Here is a 21,159-nt window from a genome sequence, read left to right on the forward strand (position 1 = left end):
TACAAGATACGTCTAATTCTAGACTCACAAAAATACAGCAGTGAAGTAAGATGGACACACTAAATCTTCACGCCTCAAAATCCCTGAAACTGAATGGAGGAATGCCTTCCTTTTTATATTGCAGCACCTGGGCTTTTGCACCTGTATTTTCCTGAATTTTAGGTCACATACGTTCCCTCAAATTCAATATTTAGGTTGCTAACAAATAGGCTATTTGTTAGGTTCATTGAATGTAGCTTGGTTGTTGATTTCCTGGATTTTCTCTAAGCTGTTGACTTCCTAAAGAATAGCCTGAGAAAGCTGTAACAGAAAACTGAACAACCTACAATTTAGCATATGCTGTCAGGCATGAATGTCACGACATTCAGCTTGACATCAAGGTCCATATGCTGAGTCTGTTTTCCCAGAAAACAGACTGTACAAATCTGCTGACCTGTACATGATCAATATGACCATACTACAGTACCAGCTTACATTAGTAAATGTCAAAGTGTCCAACTTAACATTTACACAATTGGCCTTAAGTTAGTTCTGCTATTCTCTTGAATAACAAACTAAGTAAAGTGCTGAAGTATAGCAGAACACCACTCTGCCCAATCTTCAGTAGCTGCTGTCAATGATGAATGTCACAACATCCAGTTTGACATTCAATCAGTAGGCCTTATGCCAGGTCTGGTTCTTCCTTGATAACCAGACTGCAAGTGAATACTAAGTTCTAACAGAACTCCTGATGTTCTATTCCTTAGTATCTGTTGACAGGTATGAATGTCACAGCATTCAATAATCCTGTGTTAGCTAGTCCTGCAGTAACTATAATGTAGTTACATTTACATGTCATGACATCAGTCAAGACATTAGTGTTTTACCATACAATGCAGCCAATTAAACACCTACAGCAAGAACATGCCAAAGGAATTTTGGGCAGAAGCTGTACAATGTGTCATTTATGTTCAAAATCGATGTCCACATTCGAAGTTAGAAGATCAAACACCACAAGAAGCGTGGAGCGGACAGAAGCCAACAGTCTCTCATCTCAAAGTATTTGGAAGTGTTGCTTATGCACACGTACCAGATCAACGAAGAACGAAACTTGAAGACAAAAGTCAGAAATACATACTCATTGGGTATGATGAGAAAACAAAAGGGTACAAGCTATTTGATCCCATAAGAAAGAAAGTGATAGTGAGTAGAGACGTTCGAATAAATGAAGCAAGTAAGTGGGACTGGAACAGTTCGACAGAAGCTGTTGTCGAAGTTGAAGAATCATATGTCGCTGTACCACCAAACATTTCGACAAAACTTGGAGATTCTGATAGTGAAGATGAACCTACACAACCCAGAATGCGAAGTTTGCAAGATCTGTATGATTCGACAAGTGAAGTGCACCTTGTATGTCTTTTGGCAGATGCTGAAAACATCAGTTTTGAAGAAGCAGTACGAGACAAGAAGTGGAAAAGTGCCATGGACGAAGAGATGAGGGCGATTATCCACAACAACACTTGGGAGCTAGTTGAATTGCCAAAAGGTAGTCAACCCATTGGTGTAAAGTGGGTATTCAAGAAAAAGATGAACGCTCAAGGAGAAATAGAACGATACAAAGCGAGACTTGTTGCGAAGGGATACAGACAGAAAGCAGGAGTTGATTATGACGAAGTATTTGCACCTGTTGCAAGAATGGAGACAATTCGATTACTCATATCTCAAGCTGCTCAATTCAAATGGCCAATATTTCAAATGGATGTCAAAACAACTTTTCTGAATGGTGTACTAGAAGAAGAAGTCTATGTCGAACAACCACTCGGGTACATGAAAGTTGGAGAAGAGAAGAAGGTACTGAAATTGAAGAAAGCACTATATGGGTTGAAGCAAGCACCGCGGGCATGGAACACACGTATCGACACATATTTCAAGAAGAACGGGTTCGAGCAATGCCCGTACGAACATGCCCTCTATGTGAAGAAAAATGAAAAGAATGTATTACTTGTTGCTCTCTATGTTGATGATCTTATTTTTCTGGGCAGTAATGATCAGATGATAGAAGAATTCAAAAGCACAATGACACGTGAATTCGAGATGACAGACTTAGGCCTGATGAGATTCTTTCTTGGTCTGGAGGTTCGACAAGAAGAAACAGGAATCTTCATTTCACAAGAAAAATATGCAAAAGAAATCTTGAAAAGATATAAGATGGAAAGCTGTAATCCGGCTTCGACGCCAATGGAACCAGGAACAAAACTGTCGAAATTTGATGGAGGAGAACGTGTCGAAGCAGGCAAATATCGAAGTTTGGTAGGAAGTCTTCGCTATCTCACATGTACAAGACCAGACATCTCATTAAGTGTAGGCATTGTAAGTCGATTCATGGAGGAGCCAGTTTACACACATTGGAAAGCATTGAAGCGAATTCTGAGGTACATCCAAGGAACATTGTCACTTGGGATGTTTTACTCGAATTCAGACAAATACAAGTTGGTTGGTTACTCTGACAGTGATTGGTGCGAAGACATAGACGATTGAAAAAGCACTTATGGATATGTGTTTTTCATGGGAAATACTGCATTCACTTGGCTTTCTAAAAAGCAGTCAATAGTAACACTTTCGACATGTGAAGCAGAATGTGTAGCAGCATCCTGGTGCGTTTGTCATGCAATATGGCTCAAAAGATTGATGAGTAAAATTGAGCTAGAACAGAAAGATACTACAATAATACACGTTGACAACAGGTCAGCAATTGAGTTAGCAAAGAATCCAGTAAACCATGAAAGGAGCAAACACATTGACGTTCGCTTCCACTTCATTCGAGAACACGTGAAGGAAGGAAATGTCGAATTGAAGCATGTAGCAAGTAAGGACCAAGCAGCAGATATTTTCACAAAACCACTATCAAAGGAAATCTTCGACAGAGGCAAGAAGTTGATAGGCATGATGAATAGAAGAAACATTTAAGTTTACAGAGGAGTTTTGTTGAATAAACTTTAATGTTAGAATTAATAGGTTTTATTAATAAGTTAAATGGAAAGATTTGGAAGGTCAAGAGACAGTAGACAAGTTAATAGTATTTACAATTATGTTTCCTAGAATATCAAAAGTTACTGAATATGTATAAAGACCAAAATTATACTCAATAAAAATACAGACGTTGCAATTGATTTGTCTTCTCTTATCACAATTTTGACACCCTTAGAGGTATTGATTAGTTAGATGGTGGAATTGTTGAAGTGAGATATGAAGTATTGGAGAAGTTTAAATATGAAAGGTTTTTTTCAAAGCAATTTCTTGTAAAAAAAATTAGAAAACTTATTTTGTAGAAGATGAAAAGACAAAGTATAATAAAGTAATGATATTTAAATAATTTTTATAATTTATTAAATCTACATCCGTAGCCATTAACAAACATGTATTTAAATATCTATTTATTTTATCCGTGAATATCCATTAAACTTTAGAATTTTATCCGCGGATATTCGGGAATACAATATTTTCTTTCCATCCTTATATTCCATTATTTCAACTTGAATTTTCATATAAAAATAATTTAGAATTCTTATAGAATTCTGATATAAGACACTCAAGGAAAGTAGGAAACAACATGAAAGGGAAATAAACTAAAAGATATGCATTTAAAAATTGAACACATTTCCGAAAAAAAAAAAGTATCCCAGTCATTGTTACTATTTGAAATTGATATTGTCTAATTTATTTATTTTTTAAATTATTATTCGTGTTCAATTTATTTATTTTTAATATTATTATTGATTGATATATACTAGCAAGTGTGTACATGTTCATAAATATTAAATAAGTACTATTTGGAGATCCATAAAAGCATTGGTCCAAACTAATTAAATGCAAGCAATCAATTTTACATTTCATGACCTCATAAAATAGAATATTGAATCTCACAAGAATTAGAAAAAAAACAGAGAAAACAAAACCAAACATAATGAATCATACAGGTAACTTATGCCCCTGCAAATACAATTCTTGCAAAGTATGATCTTCTAATGTCTTCCAAGAGCCAAAGAGGACAGAACAATCAACAACAACAGAACCACCACAGCAACAAAAGATGACACAACAGCACCACTAGTTTGTGCACAGAAATCTCCAAATTGATTGCAAATGGCAAGCCAGTTTGCGTCTTGATTGCCGTTGTGAGCCAAGTAAACTATGGCAGCAGCTGAAGCACCACAGGAAGTGGCAAGAGTAAGAAACACCTACAAAGATTATACATATATTTTTTATGTCAAAATTATTGAAATCTAATTAAGATTTAATTATAGGACATTAGGGAACATAATTACTGTGTCTAAGATGATGAGGAAAAGCCTTGGTCCAGTTGCATGAGGACGAATGACAGTTACTATTGAGAATGGTAGGGATAGAACCAAGTAGCCACCAACAAATGCCATTGCTATCACAAAAAACCTGCATATTTTACATTTTAATAATTTTAGAAAAATAAATAAATTAGTCAAAAACGTCGGTGTAAGTGTCTTGCCGATATTAGTATTTGATACTGACATTGACATAAACACAAATACATATTTTTTTAGAGGTATCGGTGCTACATGATATAAATATGACTTACTGAAAAGTTGAAAAGCTATCGTAACTAGCTTCAAACTGAAAGAACTGAGTGAAGAATGGAAGAGTTTGATCACTAGTTGCCATGGTGATAGAAGCACCAAGAGAAGATGCTATGGCACCTAACCTTAGAATGAAATCCATTATGGCTATGCCTTTTTTCCATCCTCCTGGTTTTTGAGGGGATGCTATTAAAGCAGCCTTTTCATTAACATGAGGGTTGCTTGACTCTGCCACATCAATGATGGTTGACATTTTAAAGATTAATTTGAAACTTAAGTTATGATATTGATGTTCTAATTAGAGTGTATATTAATATCTATTAATCAACTATGCAAATCAACTTCATCGTGTATAGCTTTTATAGAGAGAGTAAATACAGCATAGTCAAGTTTATGATATTTTAATTATTAAGCTAAAGAAAAATGTTAGAGGAGTGGCTATGAAACAACTTCCACTTTGTATACACAATCACCTTTAATAGCAAAGCAAGTAGAGGTACGAGAAAAATGTTTATTAATGTTCTTAGTTGAGTACTTTGTTTATTTTTCTGTTTTTAAAAAGAAAAGTTATTTTGTAGTCAACGTTTAGAAGAAATGAGGTTTGTTTATAAATCAAACTTGTGTGAGGTCAAGCACCGGAGCAATAGAATATTGATACTTTTAAACGCTAAAATGTATAGAGCTAAGAAAAGGTATAACAATTTTCTTTGTTTTACATTTATAAAAAAATATTCACTTTTATCATAGATATAAAGAGATTCCTTTTGAGGGGAACAATATAATGTATTCTAGCTTTTTTTTTTATGGGATTTTTAATCTTATTAATTTTATTAAGAATTGTGATTTTTCATCCATATAAAATCAATTTATAAAATTAAAATTATTATGTCATATATTTTTTGATACGAGACTATGAACATATTTGTTTAGTTTATGAAAATATTTTTCATTTATCTTTTTTATAATTTAAGTAAATTTACTTCTTATCCCTTTGGCTACCTTTTAAATGTGTCATCCTTTTAATTTTTTTTCTTTTGAGTAAGACATCTTCTTCCTCTTTACATAATTGGGAACAAGTTTGTTTGGGTCGTGAATTTAAACTTTAAATTATTCTTGAGATGGTGACCACTTTTGGTTTCTAAGACATGGTTTATAGATTGGGGTTTCCATTTTCTATGAATCAGGAATCAGTAATAGAAAAACATCAAATACTGAAGAAATTTAGAGACGGATAATTCCAATCTCAAAATAGAGAGGGGAAAATCTACATGATAAATATGAAGAAGTGACATTGATTAGAGCAACGACAAGTGTTTTTTGGTAGGTAGAGAAGGAAATATCTACATGTTAACTCTCCAACACTCAAGTAAGTGAGAGGTGGGAAAATGATGATGTGAGTTATGGTGAGAACATACATGTAATCAACACGTGCCAATCTTTATATACGGGGGTGGTAAAAACTAACCTGTATTCCCCTTTGTGACACGTGGATAGCCGTTTAATTAAATCTATTGGTGGAAGATCATCGAACGGTAAAGGTCGAGTGTTTGTTTCTTAATCAAGGACTCACTTAATCTTCAACAACCCAATTGACACATCTTGGACTGAACCTTCGCATGATTGGGCCTATCTATCTTTTGGGCTTATGATTGACTCGAAACACTTGCCTCCAGGATATTGCTATTGCATAGCGATGTTAATATTTTAGTCTACCGAGCCTCTACCCGTCGTGTCTTCTTGACGGGATCTGAGTTTATGAAAGTGGAAAAGACTAGTGAGTGGAGGCAATATGGCCTTGGGAACATTCACATTAAAGGTTAATCTTGTCACTGAAATATTTCGCAATATTGCATTTACACATGACCCTAAGTCCTAGAATAAGACATGATGCTACCATTTAGGGTGTTCAAGTGCACTTGAGTGTCGTTGTAACTTTGAGGTAAATCCATCTGTAGGTTTTTCGACCTACCTACCTTTCACTCTGGGTCGTAGATCTGATCATCTTGTTCCATTATATAAAATTGATTTCTTCCGCCAAGTTACCTGTCTGCTTCTTTACCCAAACAATCTCTCTTTTTCACCAATTTTGATTGTCCTTCTCTAAACTTTGACGACACCTTGTCTTGCACATTTGTCTTTCCTTCCCAATTTTACAACCCACTTTAATCTCTTGCATTTTTTGATGGTTTCTTCATCGTTAAATTAAATACATCCCTCCAGTTTTTCAAGGTACAACTTCTATCTCTCTTTGTTAATTGTTGATTTTTCCTGCTATTTTCCTCTTAGAAATAAAAGACGTGTACAACTTCTATCTCTCTTTATAAGAGTCTCATTCTTTTATATATATATATATATATATATATATATATATATATATATATATATATATATATATATATATATATATATATATATATATATATATATATATATATATATATATATATATATATATATGAGATCTAAGAGTGTTCACACAGTAAAAATTTAAAATGATCATTGTTATATACTTTTGCACACACTATAAAATATGATTAAATTATAATTTGCATTTAGAAAAAAAATGAAATATATGGATTAACATAAATAATAAAACAACATTAGATATTTCAAATCTCCTCTTTTGTCATTACTTGATAATCGCGATCCATTTCCTACGATTATTAATCTAGACCGATGTCTTGACTCAAAGCCATTTTTCTCTAACACAACACTAAAATATCTTAGGTGAATAAATTTTATTGAAAATTTTAACAAATAATGGGCCCGTTTGTTTTGCCTTTTTTTAAAAATGATTTTTATAATATTACATATTTTAGTGTAAAAAATATTTACAAAGAAACTTTTCATAAAAGCTTCAAATGAAAATTTGGTTTGAATAGTTATTCTTAAAATGTTATTTTATGTATTTCATCATTTTATCGAATTTTTTTTTGGATATCAAATTTTAAAAAAATCACTTAATTTTGAAGCTATTTCAAATAGTTTTTCATAAAAATCATTTTTAAGATACAACTTTTTTAAAAAATTGTGATTTTGACTATGTTTTGATATTCAATAACGTATATTTATGTTATAGAATGAACAATTCAATCTTTTAATTTATAAAAAACAAATTTAGAAAAACTTTTAATATTTTGAAAAATATTTTTGTAAAATCCATTTTCAAAAATACAAAGAAAAAATCCATTTTTTTAAAGCTAAAACAAACTGGCCCAATACTTTCTTGCATTACAATACGATATTGTAACATGTCTAAAAATATCATAGATTGAACCAACTATCATACACTGAATTCAAAAAATTATGGTTAAAGTAATACTTCACCGATTACATGATTCAAGTAGATCTAAGACATGTTCATTTACTGATGTAATCAAAGAAAAGTTAGATAGCCTTAATAGTCATAAACATTACAATACAGTTGATAAAATTGTACATAAGATAGTGATGAAATATTGTATTCACGGTTGTATCTAAGATGAATTCATCAGATTTATCCTTCAAGAATGCTTTTAAACCCGGGTTTCTTGAAAAAAAGTATAACCCTAATAATGATTTAATATTCAGCTTTTTAAAAATGTGTTTCTTAAAATTACATCGTAGTTGGTATCAATTCATTTTGACGTTTTGTTTAAATTTGATTTGTGTGTAATTTGATTTATCGCTTATTTGTAATTCATTTATAATCTGATCATTACGATTATTTGATTAGACATGTACTTTTAAGATGCCCCTACATCTAATATATTAGATTTAGACCTACGACAATGTGTTTTTTAGCCAATGAAATTTGATGCAAGTCAATATGTTGAGTGTACCTTAAAACACAAGTTAAAATACTTAAATCAAGGTTTTGATGAAGCTTGATTAAGAACATACATGTTGTGATTAGAATCAAACATTACTTGAAGTTTAGAATTTGAATATGTTGACTTGATTCGAATCAAACACTCACTTGAAGTATAGAATTTGAATATGTTGACTTGATTCAAATCATGGATGTGTGTGGTTCAAATCACAGTACTCATTGACTCGAATCACAAGATTTTTGATTCAAATAATGTAAATCAAAATTCTTTTCAAAACTAACTATGATTCGAATCATGCATTGGCGTGTCTCGAATCATAAACATATAACTTGTTTTAAATCAAATAATAATTTATTCACTTTACTACCTTTGATTAAAATCATAATTTATTTGATTCAAATCATAATCTCATGATTTTACTTGAATCACTTTGTATTCTCTTCACCTTTTTATACCTAATCTCTATCACATATTTAAACCTTTTTCATTGTCTCGTTTTGGGGTTGGTTAATCAGTTGTTGAAACTGCTCAGTTAGTCAGTTAGATTGATTAACCAAAGGACTCACTAAGAAAGAGAAGTATCACAATGAGATTCTCCCAGAGTGTGTCCCGTTGAGATTCATACTCATTTTTCCAGAAAACTTGAAAAAGCATGAGAGTTTTGTTGGTGTAAGCCCTAGAGGCCAATACTTTTGGTACTTGTATCGAATTATTTATTAATAATAAAAGGCTTTTTCTTTATTACGTTTGTTTAATAAAGTCCCTAGAATAGCTAGTCTGTTTAATGTATCAAGTATGACTTAATCATGAGATCACATTAAACATAAGGACGCTATTCTTAAAGTATCCGTAGTCGAGCTTTATTGTGAAGTGGGATAACATTAAAGCATTAAGACTATTATGTTTGTAGACTGATGATCACATCTCATGGATCATGGATAAAGAGTTATCAAGTCTTAAACATAGGTATGAATATTAGGAGTAATATTTATACCGGATTGACCCGCTATGAGAATACTATATAGAAAGTTATGCAAAGTGTCATAAGTTATTCTCATGGTGATAATGGTGTATACCACTCTTCGACCTGAAACCACTATGGATCCTAGATGTGGAGTCGAGTGCTTTATTGCTGATCCAACGTTGTCCGTAACTGGATAACCATAAAGACAGTTGATGGGTACTCCACGAAGCATGCTGAGGGACATGAGTGACCTAGATAGAATTTGCCCATCCTGCATAACAGGATAAATGTCTATGGGCCCAATATTGAACTGGACAAGGATGACACGGTCTATGCCTTGTGTTCAATATAGACATAAGGGCAAAAAGGTAATTATACACATAAGTATTATCACAGAAGGTTTTGTCAGATCACATGATATTTTCGTGTCTTGGGTAGTAGTGATGTGTTGCTAGATACCGCTCACTGTTTATTATGTTAAATGCGTGATTTAATATAATTGCCAACGTCACGAAAACCTACAGGGTCACACACAAAGGACGGATTGATGAGAGATAGAGTAACTAAGGAATACCGTAAGGTACGGTGCCCTTAAGTGAATTATAGAACATCGTAAGGTACGGTGTACTTGAGTAGAATACGAAATATGGTAAGGTACCATGGGCTTACGTGATTTTGGGCATATTATAAGATATGGGCCAAAATACACTTAATTGGGCTTTTTAGCTTGAAGCCCACACAAGTGGTTCTATAAATAGAACCCTTGTGCAGAAGCATTCATGGCGGTTGCATTATTTTCGTTTTCTCTCTCTCTCTCTCTCTCTCTCTCTCTCTCTCTCTCTCTCTCTCTCTCTCACTCAAAGCCTTCATTCGTACCAGCTAGCACTGAGATTGAAGGAATCCGTTCGTGTGGAATGAGTAGAGACGTTGTCATCGTTCAACGTTCGTGATCGCTCCGTGGATCTGCATCAAAGGTTTTGATCGTCACAAGAGATCTGCACCAAAGGTTTCAATCGTCACAAGAGGTAAATATTCTATCACTGATCATGACCATTCGTAAGGATGTCTAAAGGAGAAAATTTTAATTTCCGCTGTATTTTGGATCGCAATTCTCATACTCATTTTTCCAGAAAACTTAAAAAAGCATGAGAGTTTCTTCATTCACAGACACATTATCTCATTGATCCAATCTTATGGAAAACTTCCTAGAATGTTGAGATTGTGAGAGTTTGTAATTGTGTTGCGTGAGATTATTTAGATATCCTTCATCATCTTCAAACTTGTATCCAGAAACCATTGTTGTGGTGCTCAACTATAAAGATTGAGTGTGAGAGATTCAAGGTACATTAGGGAAGCTAATGTTTTTTTAATGAAATTTTTTCTATGTGTATCAGGAGAAATAATAGATTTTTGTCTATGGAATTTTGTGGCGTTTTATCCAATAATAGAAATGTTTCTCTATAATCCAAGGAAGAATCTGGTGGAAGGAGTTAAATGTTGTCGGAGAACAAAGTTGAGAATTGTCCAATCATTTTACGCTAGGACAATCACTCAGCAACACTTCGGTAGATTCGAGTAAAGGTTGTTGCAGAATCGAAGCTTGAAGTAGGATTATTGTAGCTAGCAAGATTGTTGGATCAATATCATTGAAGTTTTTGAATATTAGCAGTTAAGAAATCTGCTTCAACAGAAGGGAATACTATTTTAGACCTGTGTTGGCTAAATCATTGGGCTTTTAGTGTTCATATTGATGATAATCAGTTATACCAAAATACTTGTATCATTATCTTTAAAATAGTAGAAGAGATTAAAATTTTCAATGGTAAAACCATTAAAGAATTGAGTAGGAAGAACGAAGACAAATTTTTGAACCACTATATATCTGGTGTATTTTCTCTTTCCTTATCTCTTTAATTTTCTGCATCATATTGTATGTTCTTGCATTTGTTTTTCATTAGAATGTCATCTAGATTTAGATATTGCTCATAATATTTTATAATATAAGTTTATGTTTGTGATGTATCTAGTTTATTAACTATTCTTTACCCTGATTATAATTGTAATAACCCTAGTTTGGACTAATCAATCATTATTGTATCTCAATTTTGAGCTATGTCCAAAATTGTTTTATGATCAATATTGAATTTCTTATTAATGCAACTTCACTTGTCTGTATTTGTGTCAATTTTGATTGAATAGTTCATGTTAGTAAGACAATGAAACACATTATTCTTAAATCCATCATCTATATTTTGTTTCTGATCGTCGCGTTTGCTTTCGCCTTTTGAACTCTTATTTTGAGCAAGAAAAAGTTTTGAAAAATGGTTTAAGGGAACTGACCTATTCAACCCCCGTTCTTAAATATCCATGCATGATACACACTTATGACATACCTAGCTTGTAAGCATCAAACGATCATGTGCGAAACACGTGTGTGAGGCGCAACTTGAGTTGCGCGAGGTTATTAAATTTTTTCATGATTGAACACAATATAGAAGCCAATAATCTTGTTGGAATTAGGGGTGGCAAATAGGTCACCCGTTTCGGAAAAGTCCGCAAAAAACGGGGCGGAGCGTGACAAACATAGTTGAAGGTGCGAAACTAATACCTTGGTTCGCCTCGTAAATAAATGAGGGCGGGGGCGGGGAAATCCCATAGATATCGCTTCTTTTAAGCCTAAAAATTTCAAATTTTATGTTAAAATTCGCACGCGAAAAGATAAAAAAAATGGAGCGGGGTCGGACAAACATATTAAAGGATGCATGCCTAAAATCTTAGTTAGCTCACCCCGCGAAAAAATGTGGGTCCGTTTTATCACCTATATTTGAAATAATGGGAAATTCTCTTTCCACCCTTAATGGTGCCTTCCACATCCTTGGAAACTCGAAAATGCCCTTCATACGTCCGAAGATGCATCTCTGGACACACCCAAAAGCACACCAAACTTCGCTTTTATGAGATTCAACCTAGTTTTAAAATAATATGGTCCTGAGATGCATCTTTGTATAATGTTTGAGTATATCTAGAGATACATCTCTGAAATATCCCCTGCACTCACATATGGGGTTTTGTTATTCACTCAACTGATTTAAATAACAAACAATGATATTTCTGGAGATGCATCCCCGGAAATACCCAGCGGGAAAATTGATAAAACATCACCTTGCATGAGCTTCTTCTCCATGCTAAAACAAGAAACCATTGCAAAACTCTTGATGTTTTTTTCTGTCATTCTCAATCAACTTTTCAACACCAAAACATCATTCTTGTATTTCATCACTTCAAAGGGAGAAAAACAAGATGGGCTTGAAGGTAAAGATCATTCATTTCATCCATCATTCCTTGCATTAATCTTATTTTTTTTCTTCTGAAAAATGAACGTTGGATTTGGAGATGCATTTTCGGACGAAGTTTAGTGTGGTCCGAATGTGCATCTATGAATTTTCCTGATAGTTTGAGTTTTCACACTATTTTTCTATTATTGGTGGTAATAAATATGGTGTATCCAGGCATGTTTTCCATGTGAGTGTGAATGTTAAACCGGTCAAAGTGAATGATGATGTTAAACCAGATGAAGTGAATGATGATGTTAAACCGGATGTAGTGGATGATGATGTTAAACCGGGTGCTCTATCAGTTGTTGTCGAGGTAGTTGTTCGTGCATAATTTATAAATAAAGAAGTGTTTATTATTCGTGAACATATGCTACAATGGCCCCGTAAGGAAGACTTAAAATTGGGGTTTGGTATTGTAATCAGAAGGTTCGACAATAGTTCAGATAGAAGACAAGAATTTGTAACAATGATATGCGGAAGAATTGGCACATACCTACCAAGGATTATGAGCTTGAAATGAGTTAACACGAGATTTAGGAAATGTGAATGTTTGTATAAATTGCACGAATATCGTATGGAGGATGAGACATGGAAATTTAATGTGATTTCTGATATACATAATCATGCCTTGCATGTCAAGCTAGCTAGTCATCCCATTGTATATCACCCTGTTCTGGAGAAGAGGGAACTTGTTTCAGACATGAAATTAAACATGGTGGCATCGAAAACATACTTTCATATTTGAAATGGAAAAGACTTGTAAATGTTTCGAATATCAAACAAATATACAACATGAATGCTCGAGACAACAAAGCGGTAAGAGAACCAAGATTTAAGATGTAAAAACTGTTAAAGCTTTTGGAAGACGAAGTCTATGTTTTGAGGTATAAAGTTTGTGAGGATAAAGTCACTGTTCGAGATATATTTTGGAGTCATCCTGATTCCGTGAAGTTTTTCAACACCTTTCCCACCGTGCTCATAATTGACTCAACATACAAAACAAACAAGTATAGACTTCCACTCTTGAAAATTATCGGTGTCACTTCTACGGAGATGACTTATTCAATTGGTTTTGCATTTTTGGAATTTGAAAAGGGGGACAACGTTACACGGGCTTTGGAAATATTCAATACTATTTTGAAGGACCAAGAAAACATGCCACTAGTCATAATCATCGATCGCGTCACTGCATCGACGAATTCAGTTGCAACAGTGTTTCTTACATCATCTGAATTACTTTGTAAGTATCACATAATCAAAAACTTCGGAAGTCGAGTAAAACCTACGGTTAACACCAAATAGGTTAAGGGTGAAAATGGAAAAATGGCTAAACCAGGTGTGGTGGTGGAAAAGATAATGAATGCATGGAATGGTATACTAAGTTCTTCATGAAAGAATTATATGCCGAATTTGTTCTACATTTCAGGAATGTGTGTGCAATATATTCAAATTTAGTGAAATATGTTGAGGGCACAATTCTGGATCAGGTTAAAGAGAAGATTCTTTGTGCATGGACCGACCAGGTTCGACATTTTGGCAATACAACAACTAACAAAGTTGAATCTGCACATGCTAGATTGAATAGTTGGTTAGGGAAATAGTAAAGGTGATTTTTGCCGATATTAGAATATGGTTAACCAAATGCTCCAAAACCAACATAATGAGATACATATACCTTTTGGTCAGAGCATTATTATGTTAGAACACCAATTTAAATACAACATCTTTTATTCACAGTTGCTTGGAAACGAATCTCGGGCGACATTGAATTTTATTTTTCATGAAGGCAAGCGAGTGGATAAAACAAGTTCAAATAACTCAAAGTGTGGATGTACACTTAAGAAGACTTACGCTTTTCCACGTGCTTGTTTAATTTCAAAGAAGATGAAGCTTGAAAAACCAATACGTATTAATGAAGTTTGCACTCATTAGAAAATGCTATGTTTGATGATGATGGTATGATGAAGGATGATAAACCAAACATTTCTATCATGATCAAGTGGGAAGTGATCCAAGAGAGATTCATGAAAGTTGATGACATAATAAAATTGAACATCAAAAAGCAACTAGTGAAGATTGCGTATCTAGAAACAACGAATTCGAAACCACCTTCGAAATAGGTTAAAACAAAGGGTTCCCCTAAAAAGGTCAAACCGACACAAAGTGACAACCCCACGAGACAATATCCTTCATACTTTGAACATGTTGAATCACACTTTTCGAAATCTCCAACTCAAAAATCCTAAATGAGTCTTTTCAAGGGTGCTTGCATTAGCAAACCATTTCCCTCACCACCATTACCAAAAGTCTTCCATGTTGAAGAGATGTCGCTATTTATGCACTAATGCATTTAGCATATTCCAAATGTCGGAGGTGATGGTAACTCTGGTTTTTGAGTTATTTCGGGTTTGCTCGGTAAGGGGGAGGACGACTACCAATTTGCTATCGTCATATTATACATGAGATGAAGACACATAGGAAATCATACACAAATCTATATGGGAACAAAGAAAATTACGATTCAATTATCAATGATCTAGTTCCTTATCTTACGGGTCTGACTCCATTTGTAAAATGGTTGCGCTTCCTGAAAGTGGGACACCTTACATCAAGTACTTTTTTTTGCACACGAGTCTTTAATTCTTTGATTCTTTGATTCTTGGAAACATTCTTTCCACTTAGGAGTAAGCCACCTCAAAATCCATCTGAGCGCATCATTTGTATATGATGGCTATCAAAAACACAATATTTTATTTAAGTTTATTTGAAACCGCGATGTCCTATACCAAAGACACCACTGGAGCGTGTCGCATCTGGAAAAAATGCGCACACAAAACATAGTCGCCACCAATGTTATTTATCCCAAGAAAGGGAAAGGAAACACTGAGTAAACCTACAAAAGGATGAAACTAATGGTCTCGCAACCAAGAGATGGGTAAGGGAGTCGATTCCGCAAGGGGAATGTATTAGTACGCCTCACGTCTATAGTACTCTACATGATCCACTCTTGTTGTTCTAATCGAAAGGGTATGTTTATTCTAAAAGTTACCAACTAAAAAGGGAATGCATGCCGAATGGTTGAATTATTTACAAATAAAAATAATTTTTTTATTATTGCGCTCGCTTAGGTTTTGCAACGCAATGCCAACGTATCTAAAAGAATCAGAGCACCATAGTTCTTCTAAAATTTTTGGGTTTGTTGGTGATTTTTATGGGTAACCACCCTTATTGAAAATTTTCATAAGAAAATCCAAGCGGCAAAAAAGTTTGATTGGTTGAGTATTTTGTTGACAAAATACATTAAATGATCCACCCAAGGCATGAGGTATCTGAGTAATTCTCTCTTATTGTTGAAAGAGTCAAGTAGTATTATCATGTTTTTTGGATTTTTGATTAAGAAAGAGATTTTTGTTTTAGAATGAATGCAAAAGAGAAAAGAAAATTCTAGGGGAATTCTAAAGAGAATCCTAATGTTGGCATGCAATAGTGATTCTAAAGTTAGGATAAAAGGGAAATATCTACCTAGGTTAGCATGTAAAGGTTGACCTATGGTTAAGGATCAAAGGGTCTACATAATGTCTACATGCTTGGTTAACAAACCTAAGGTCTACTTTAGTTCACTCTTAACTGAGAATGAACCAAAGAAATCCTATGAGGAACATGCTATCCATACGAGGAAAAAAGATAAAAGAAAATGAAAATCCATATCAAGTCATGGAACACTATACAATACCATATCAAGTCATGGAAGAACATATAAAATATAAACAATTCATATTAAGTCATGAAGAAAAATAAAAGACAAACAATTCCATATCAAGTCATGAGAGGAAAGATGAAAGAGTAGTAATCCATATCAAGTCATGGAAGAATAAATGAAGAAATAGAAATCCATATCAAGTCATTTAAGAAAAAGGTGAAAGAATCAAAAGACAAAATAATCCAAATCAAGTCATGGAAGAAAAATTGAAACAATCCATATCAAGTCATGGAAGAGATGATGAAAGCAAAACAAGAAAGCAAGAGATAACAAGTGAATTCTAAAATATAAACATGCTTTAAGACATCATAACTTACACCAAAATGTCACATGTTAACAAATAACAACCACTCATTCAAACTAGTCATGGAGAATGAAAGCACATAAATAAGCATACTAACAAGCAATAACCCCAATGTGTCAAGTATCCAAACGTACATGGTTTGAGAATAGTGAAGTGAAAGGAAAAGGGAAGAGAATTCATACAAGGAAGTAGAAAACACATCCAATATCTATCATCACCACCTAAGCATGCTTGAGAAAGACTCTCAACCAAAACACACAAGGAAGGACAACCACATAACCCTAACTGGACATAAGTCCTCATGCAGTGCTAATAAATAAAACAAGTAAAGAGAAAGGATTTGTGGAAGGAATAAGATACAAACATAGACATGTTGATAAATTAAAAAAGTCTTAAAATCAAGAAGAAGTTCACATAGGCATTGAATCCATGGTATAAGAACCAAAGTACACAAACATCATTCAAAGTTGAAAGGGGAAGTGAACACAAGTGTGTGAACAATTAGACATGGAAAAGTACATAAAAATTAATTAGGTAAATAACATAGACATTGTTTCAATATACATAATAAAACTCAAGACATCACAAAGGCATCATATATCAAAGCACACTCAAAGATTAAGACAAGTGATGATCAAAATCAAGCCCTAGTCATGCTCTTAAAGGAAAATGCATTTCAAGTAAATATAGATGAAGTAAGATTGTGGGAAAAATGGTATAAAACTAACTTAAGTCATAAGTAGATGAAATATTTAAATTCACATACAAGTCACTCAAGCATTATGAATGAATCACACAAAAAGATAGGCGAAAAGATAGGCAAACAAAAGTTCAAAGAAGCTTAATTAAGAACTAGACAAATAATGAATCATACACGTGACATCAAGGGATGTATGGCTTGTGCAATAATTTAACTCAAGATTAAGTTCAAGGGCAACAATGGAAGTCATCCAAAATTCATACACAAATTAAAGCAAAGTAATTTGATAAACAAGCAAAGATATCATCCCAGAAAAGGAATCCTTTATCAAAATGCAACAAGATAAGCAAATTTCAAGAGAGGGATGATTAGGTCATGGGAAATTAAAAAAAACTCTTCAAAGCATAAAATACAACCATCAAACTTCAAGAGGTATCAACAAGCAAACAACCTCAAAGTTCATGTATAACTAGTAAGTCAAAAGGTGGACATCATCCAAGTAAGGAGTCCTTTGTCCAACCAAAGTAAATGGGAAATGCAAAATGAAATTGAGGCATGAATTAATTAAGTGAGAACAACATCAAACCATACACAAATGGATCCCGAGTTCCTAAGAGCTTCACCATCTACTAAACTCAAAACTAGGTCCAGAAAGGAAGAATGTAGCTCTCAATGTGTCATCAAGATGAAGTGGTAATGGAATGTCAATCAAAGAATCATAAGAGAAAGGTAAAAAGGTACCAATATCAAGGAATTTAAAATAAAAAGCAATGAGGATTAAAACTAATTGTACCCGTAGTACTCAAGTTAGAATGCACAAGACACAATCCAAACTATGATCTCAAAGGCAAGCAAATAGGATACAAGATAATCAAGCAAATATGCATCAATTGGAGATACCTAAAGTGGTCCACATGAGTGAATTTAGGACTTCTAATTATGATTAAGTAGTCAAGCAAGAAGGGGAAAGAGATCACACATGGTTGCACAAGTGCATACCAAAATAAATCATCTAGGTGCAAAATGTATCACAAGAAACAAGCATGCTTGAATAATTAAAGAAAAATATTTAGAAACATGGAAAAATTATGAAAAATTAAACATGAAAAGTTAAAGTAAGAAACTTAATGTGTCCCAAAGATATGCTTAAAATCATGTGCAAAAGATGTTCAAACAAAATAATCATTCAAACAATGCACCACTAATTAATTATACCAAGTAATCTTCAAAAATAAGTTTAAAAATGATCCAAAGTTGATAATAAAAACACAAAATGAAAATTCAAATGACCTATATACATGTGTCTATATGTGTATCAAAAATTGGATCAAAATTCAAATGGGAAGATCAAGAATTGAACCTTAACATGTAAAATTAGGTCAAATAAACATATTTAAATATAAAAATAAAAACAACTATTAAAATAAAGAAAAAATAAAAAATAAAAAATTAAATAGTATTCAAAGTATCCCCTTGAATTAATTTGTAATTTTTTGACCCAAGGAAGTAATTTAAATGAAATCAAAAGAATAATAATCAAATAACAAAAAAGAAAAAAGAAAATAGGGTGCGCATTAGTAAAACAGACAAGAGGATATTAGTTAAAACGAAAATGGGCTAGAAAGGGGGGTGGGGAAATAAAATGTGACACGGCCCGGTCCAAATAGAAATCATAAAATAAGAAAAAAAAAGGTAATGTCACGCTTGGTCATGTGGAACCTTCATCAATCAGTCACCTTGGCACTTAAACACTAAAAGACAAAACAATGCCATGTCCAATCAAAACACGACACCTCTCCGTCTTCAACCTTGACCATGCATCAAAAAGTTCAGGTAACCCTAGAACCCGATTCCATCATACAACCTTCTTCCTCAAATAACTTCCCTATCTCTCCACCAAATCACATGAAGTTTGAATAAAAAATAAAGTACACAAATGGTAGAACAACATGGCATACTTAGTTTTTAAAAACTGACAAAGGAGCATGGAGATAAATGAGCATGAACATACGAGTTCAGACATAATCATACATCAATCAAACAAAGTTGTACATGAAATTATGAGCTTAGCTCCATGATCCACTTTAAGAGTAGATCTTCTAGATGCAGATGAATGATATTAAGCATGGTGAATGGCTAACATGAAGAAGCATAAAGTGAGGAAGACTTACCTAGTGGAAAATGTCCAGTGCACCTTGGATTCTTGGAGAATGAAGATGAACAAGACCAGTAGGAAGATGATGAGAAATGGTGAGCCAGGTAAAGGCTCAAGAGCAGCTTTAACAATGGAGAAAAAAGTAGAGAGACAAAAAAGGGTTCAGATTTGCTATGCTTCTCTTCTGCCTCCAACCAACGTCCTCTTCCTAGGTTTAGAGAGTGAAAAATTCTTTTGTATGAGCCCTAAGTGAGGGCAGAACGGTCAACACACTTGGCCAAAGTTGTGATCCCAATTTTGGACAAAATCAGAATGAGAGAGAGTGAGGTGTGCACCCTGCATTTTGGATGTTTTTTAGGTGAGTGGTGTGTCGTTTCAGGGGGTTGGAATAGAATGGAGGAAGACCAAAACTCACGGGGACTTGGAGGAAAGTGGAAAGAGAAAGAAGGTAAAATGGAATATTTCCATATTTGGCCAAGTTGAGGCAACATGTACATGCATGCAAAAGGTGTGTGGCTTGGTCATAAAAGGCATGGAAGGAAATGTGGCATGCGTGTGGGAAAGTTATGCTGCAAGCAAATGACAAAAAAATGCATGATCCTAATGACATTCATGATGTTGGGAATTAAGGATCACCGATGTTCAAGCCAACATAACTCTATGGTTCCTTGACCAAATGAAGAAAACTAGGGCTTTTTAGAAAGTGGGAAGGGAGATGAACATGTTTCATGTTAGAATAAAAATTAACCACAACCTTGAAATCCCTAAAAAGTGGCCACGAAAACAACAACTTGAAACTGCATGCATTCATGCAAATTATAGGTCATTTGGCAATTTTGAGCTCCCTACTTGACAACTCAATAACTTGCTCACTAAGCCACTAATTGAGAAATTTTTGAAGAAAAAATGGAGAAGGGAATGTGATCTACAACTTTCATGTTGAGGTAAAATTAAAAGGAAACTTGCATCTAGGTGAAAAATGGCCATTAAGATGGTGTAACACCTCAAAATTTGCCCTCCTCTTCTTGGGACTAGTTCAGCACATTGCATTTCATGTTTTAGGACATTAGGCATTTGCATTTTTGAATATCATATGGAAATGAGAAAGTCATCCTCCAAAGTCTTTTCAGAGATGGAGAAGCTGCATGATTCAAGCCTGAGGGTTTCTATGAAGTGATTGTCAACCATCTGAAGGTGTACTTCAATTAGGGTTTCCTGATCCTTCAAAGGTCTTGAGTGTTATATTGTTTGCAAGGGTATATCACCATCATCATGGTTCTATCCTCATCAAGGGTTTCATGGCATTCTCAAGTTCCTTTGGATTAGGGTTTTGACCTCTGGTCAACCCTAGTCAATGACTTCTATTCCAGCCAGGGTTTTTCAAGGAGAAGAGGTATTCTATTGAGATGGAGATCACATGATCATTATATTGAGCTTATTTGAGCTAGGGTTTCATTTCTGAGCCATTTTCCCAAGTGGTGGAGGCTCAAGCTGATCAGAGCATGTCAAGGTCATTTGAGGACCTATACAATCAACTGTG

The 21,159-nt window shown here is 33.9% G+C and overlaps 1 protein-coding gene across 1 annotated transcript; it reads right to left on the reverse strand.

Annotated features, from left to right (window-relative positions):
* Positions 1 to 3,831: 3,831 nt before the first annotated feature.
* On the reverse strand, positions 3,832 to 4,923 carry LOC127094818 (casparian strip membrane protein 2). The gene is made up of 3 exons (XM_051033592.1): positions 4,592 to 4,923; positions 4,305 to 4,428; positions 3,832 to 4,217 (listed from the first exon to the last, which is right to left on the reverse strand). The coding sequence occupies exons 1-3, from the start codon at positions 4,840 to 4,842 to the stop codon at positions 4,002 to 4,004; spliced, it is 591 nt and encodes a 196-aa protein (XP_050889549.1). The 5' UTR covers positions 4,843 to 4,923; the 3' UTR covers positions 3,832 to 4,001.
* Between the last annotated feature and the right edge of the window lie 16,236 nt (positions 4,924 to 21,159).

Source organism: Lathyrus oleraceus, chromosome 6 (genome assembly GCF_024323335.1).
Source record: "Lathyrus oleraceus cultivar Zhongwan6 chromosome 6, CAAS_Psat_ZW6_1.0, whole genome shotgun sequence".
NCBI lineage: Eukaryota > Viridiplantae > Streptophyta > Magnoliopsida > Fabales > Fabaceae > Lathyrus > Lathyrus oleraceus.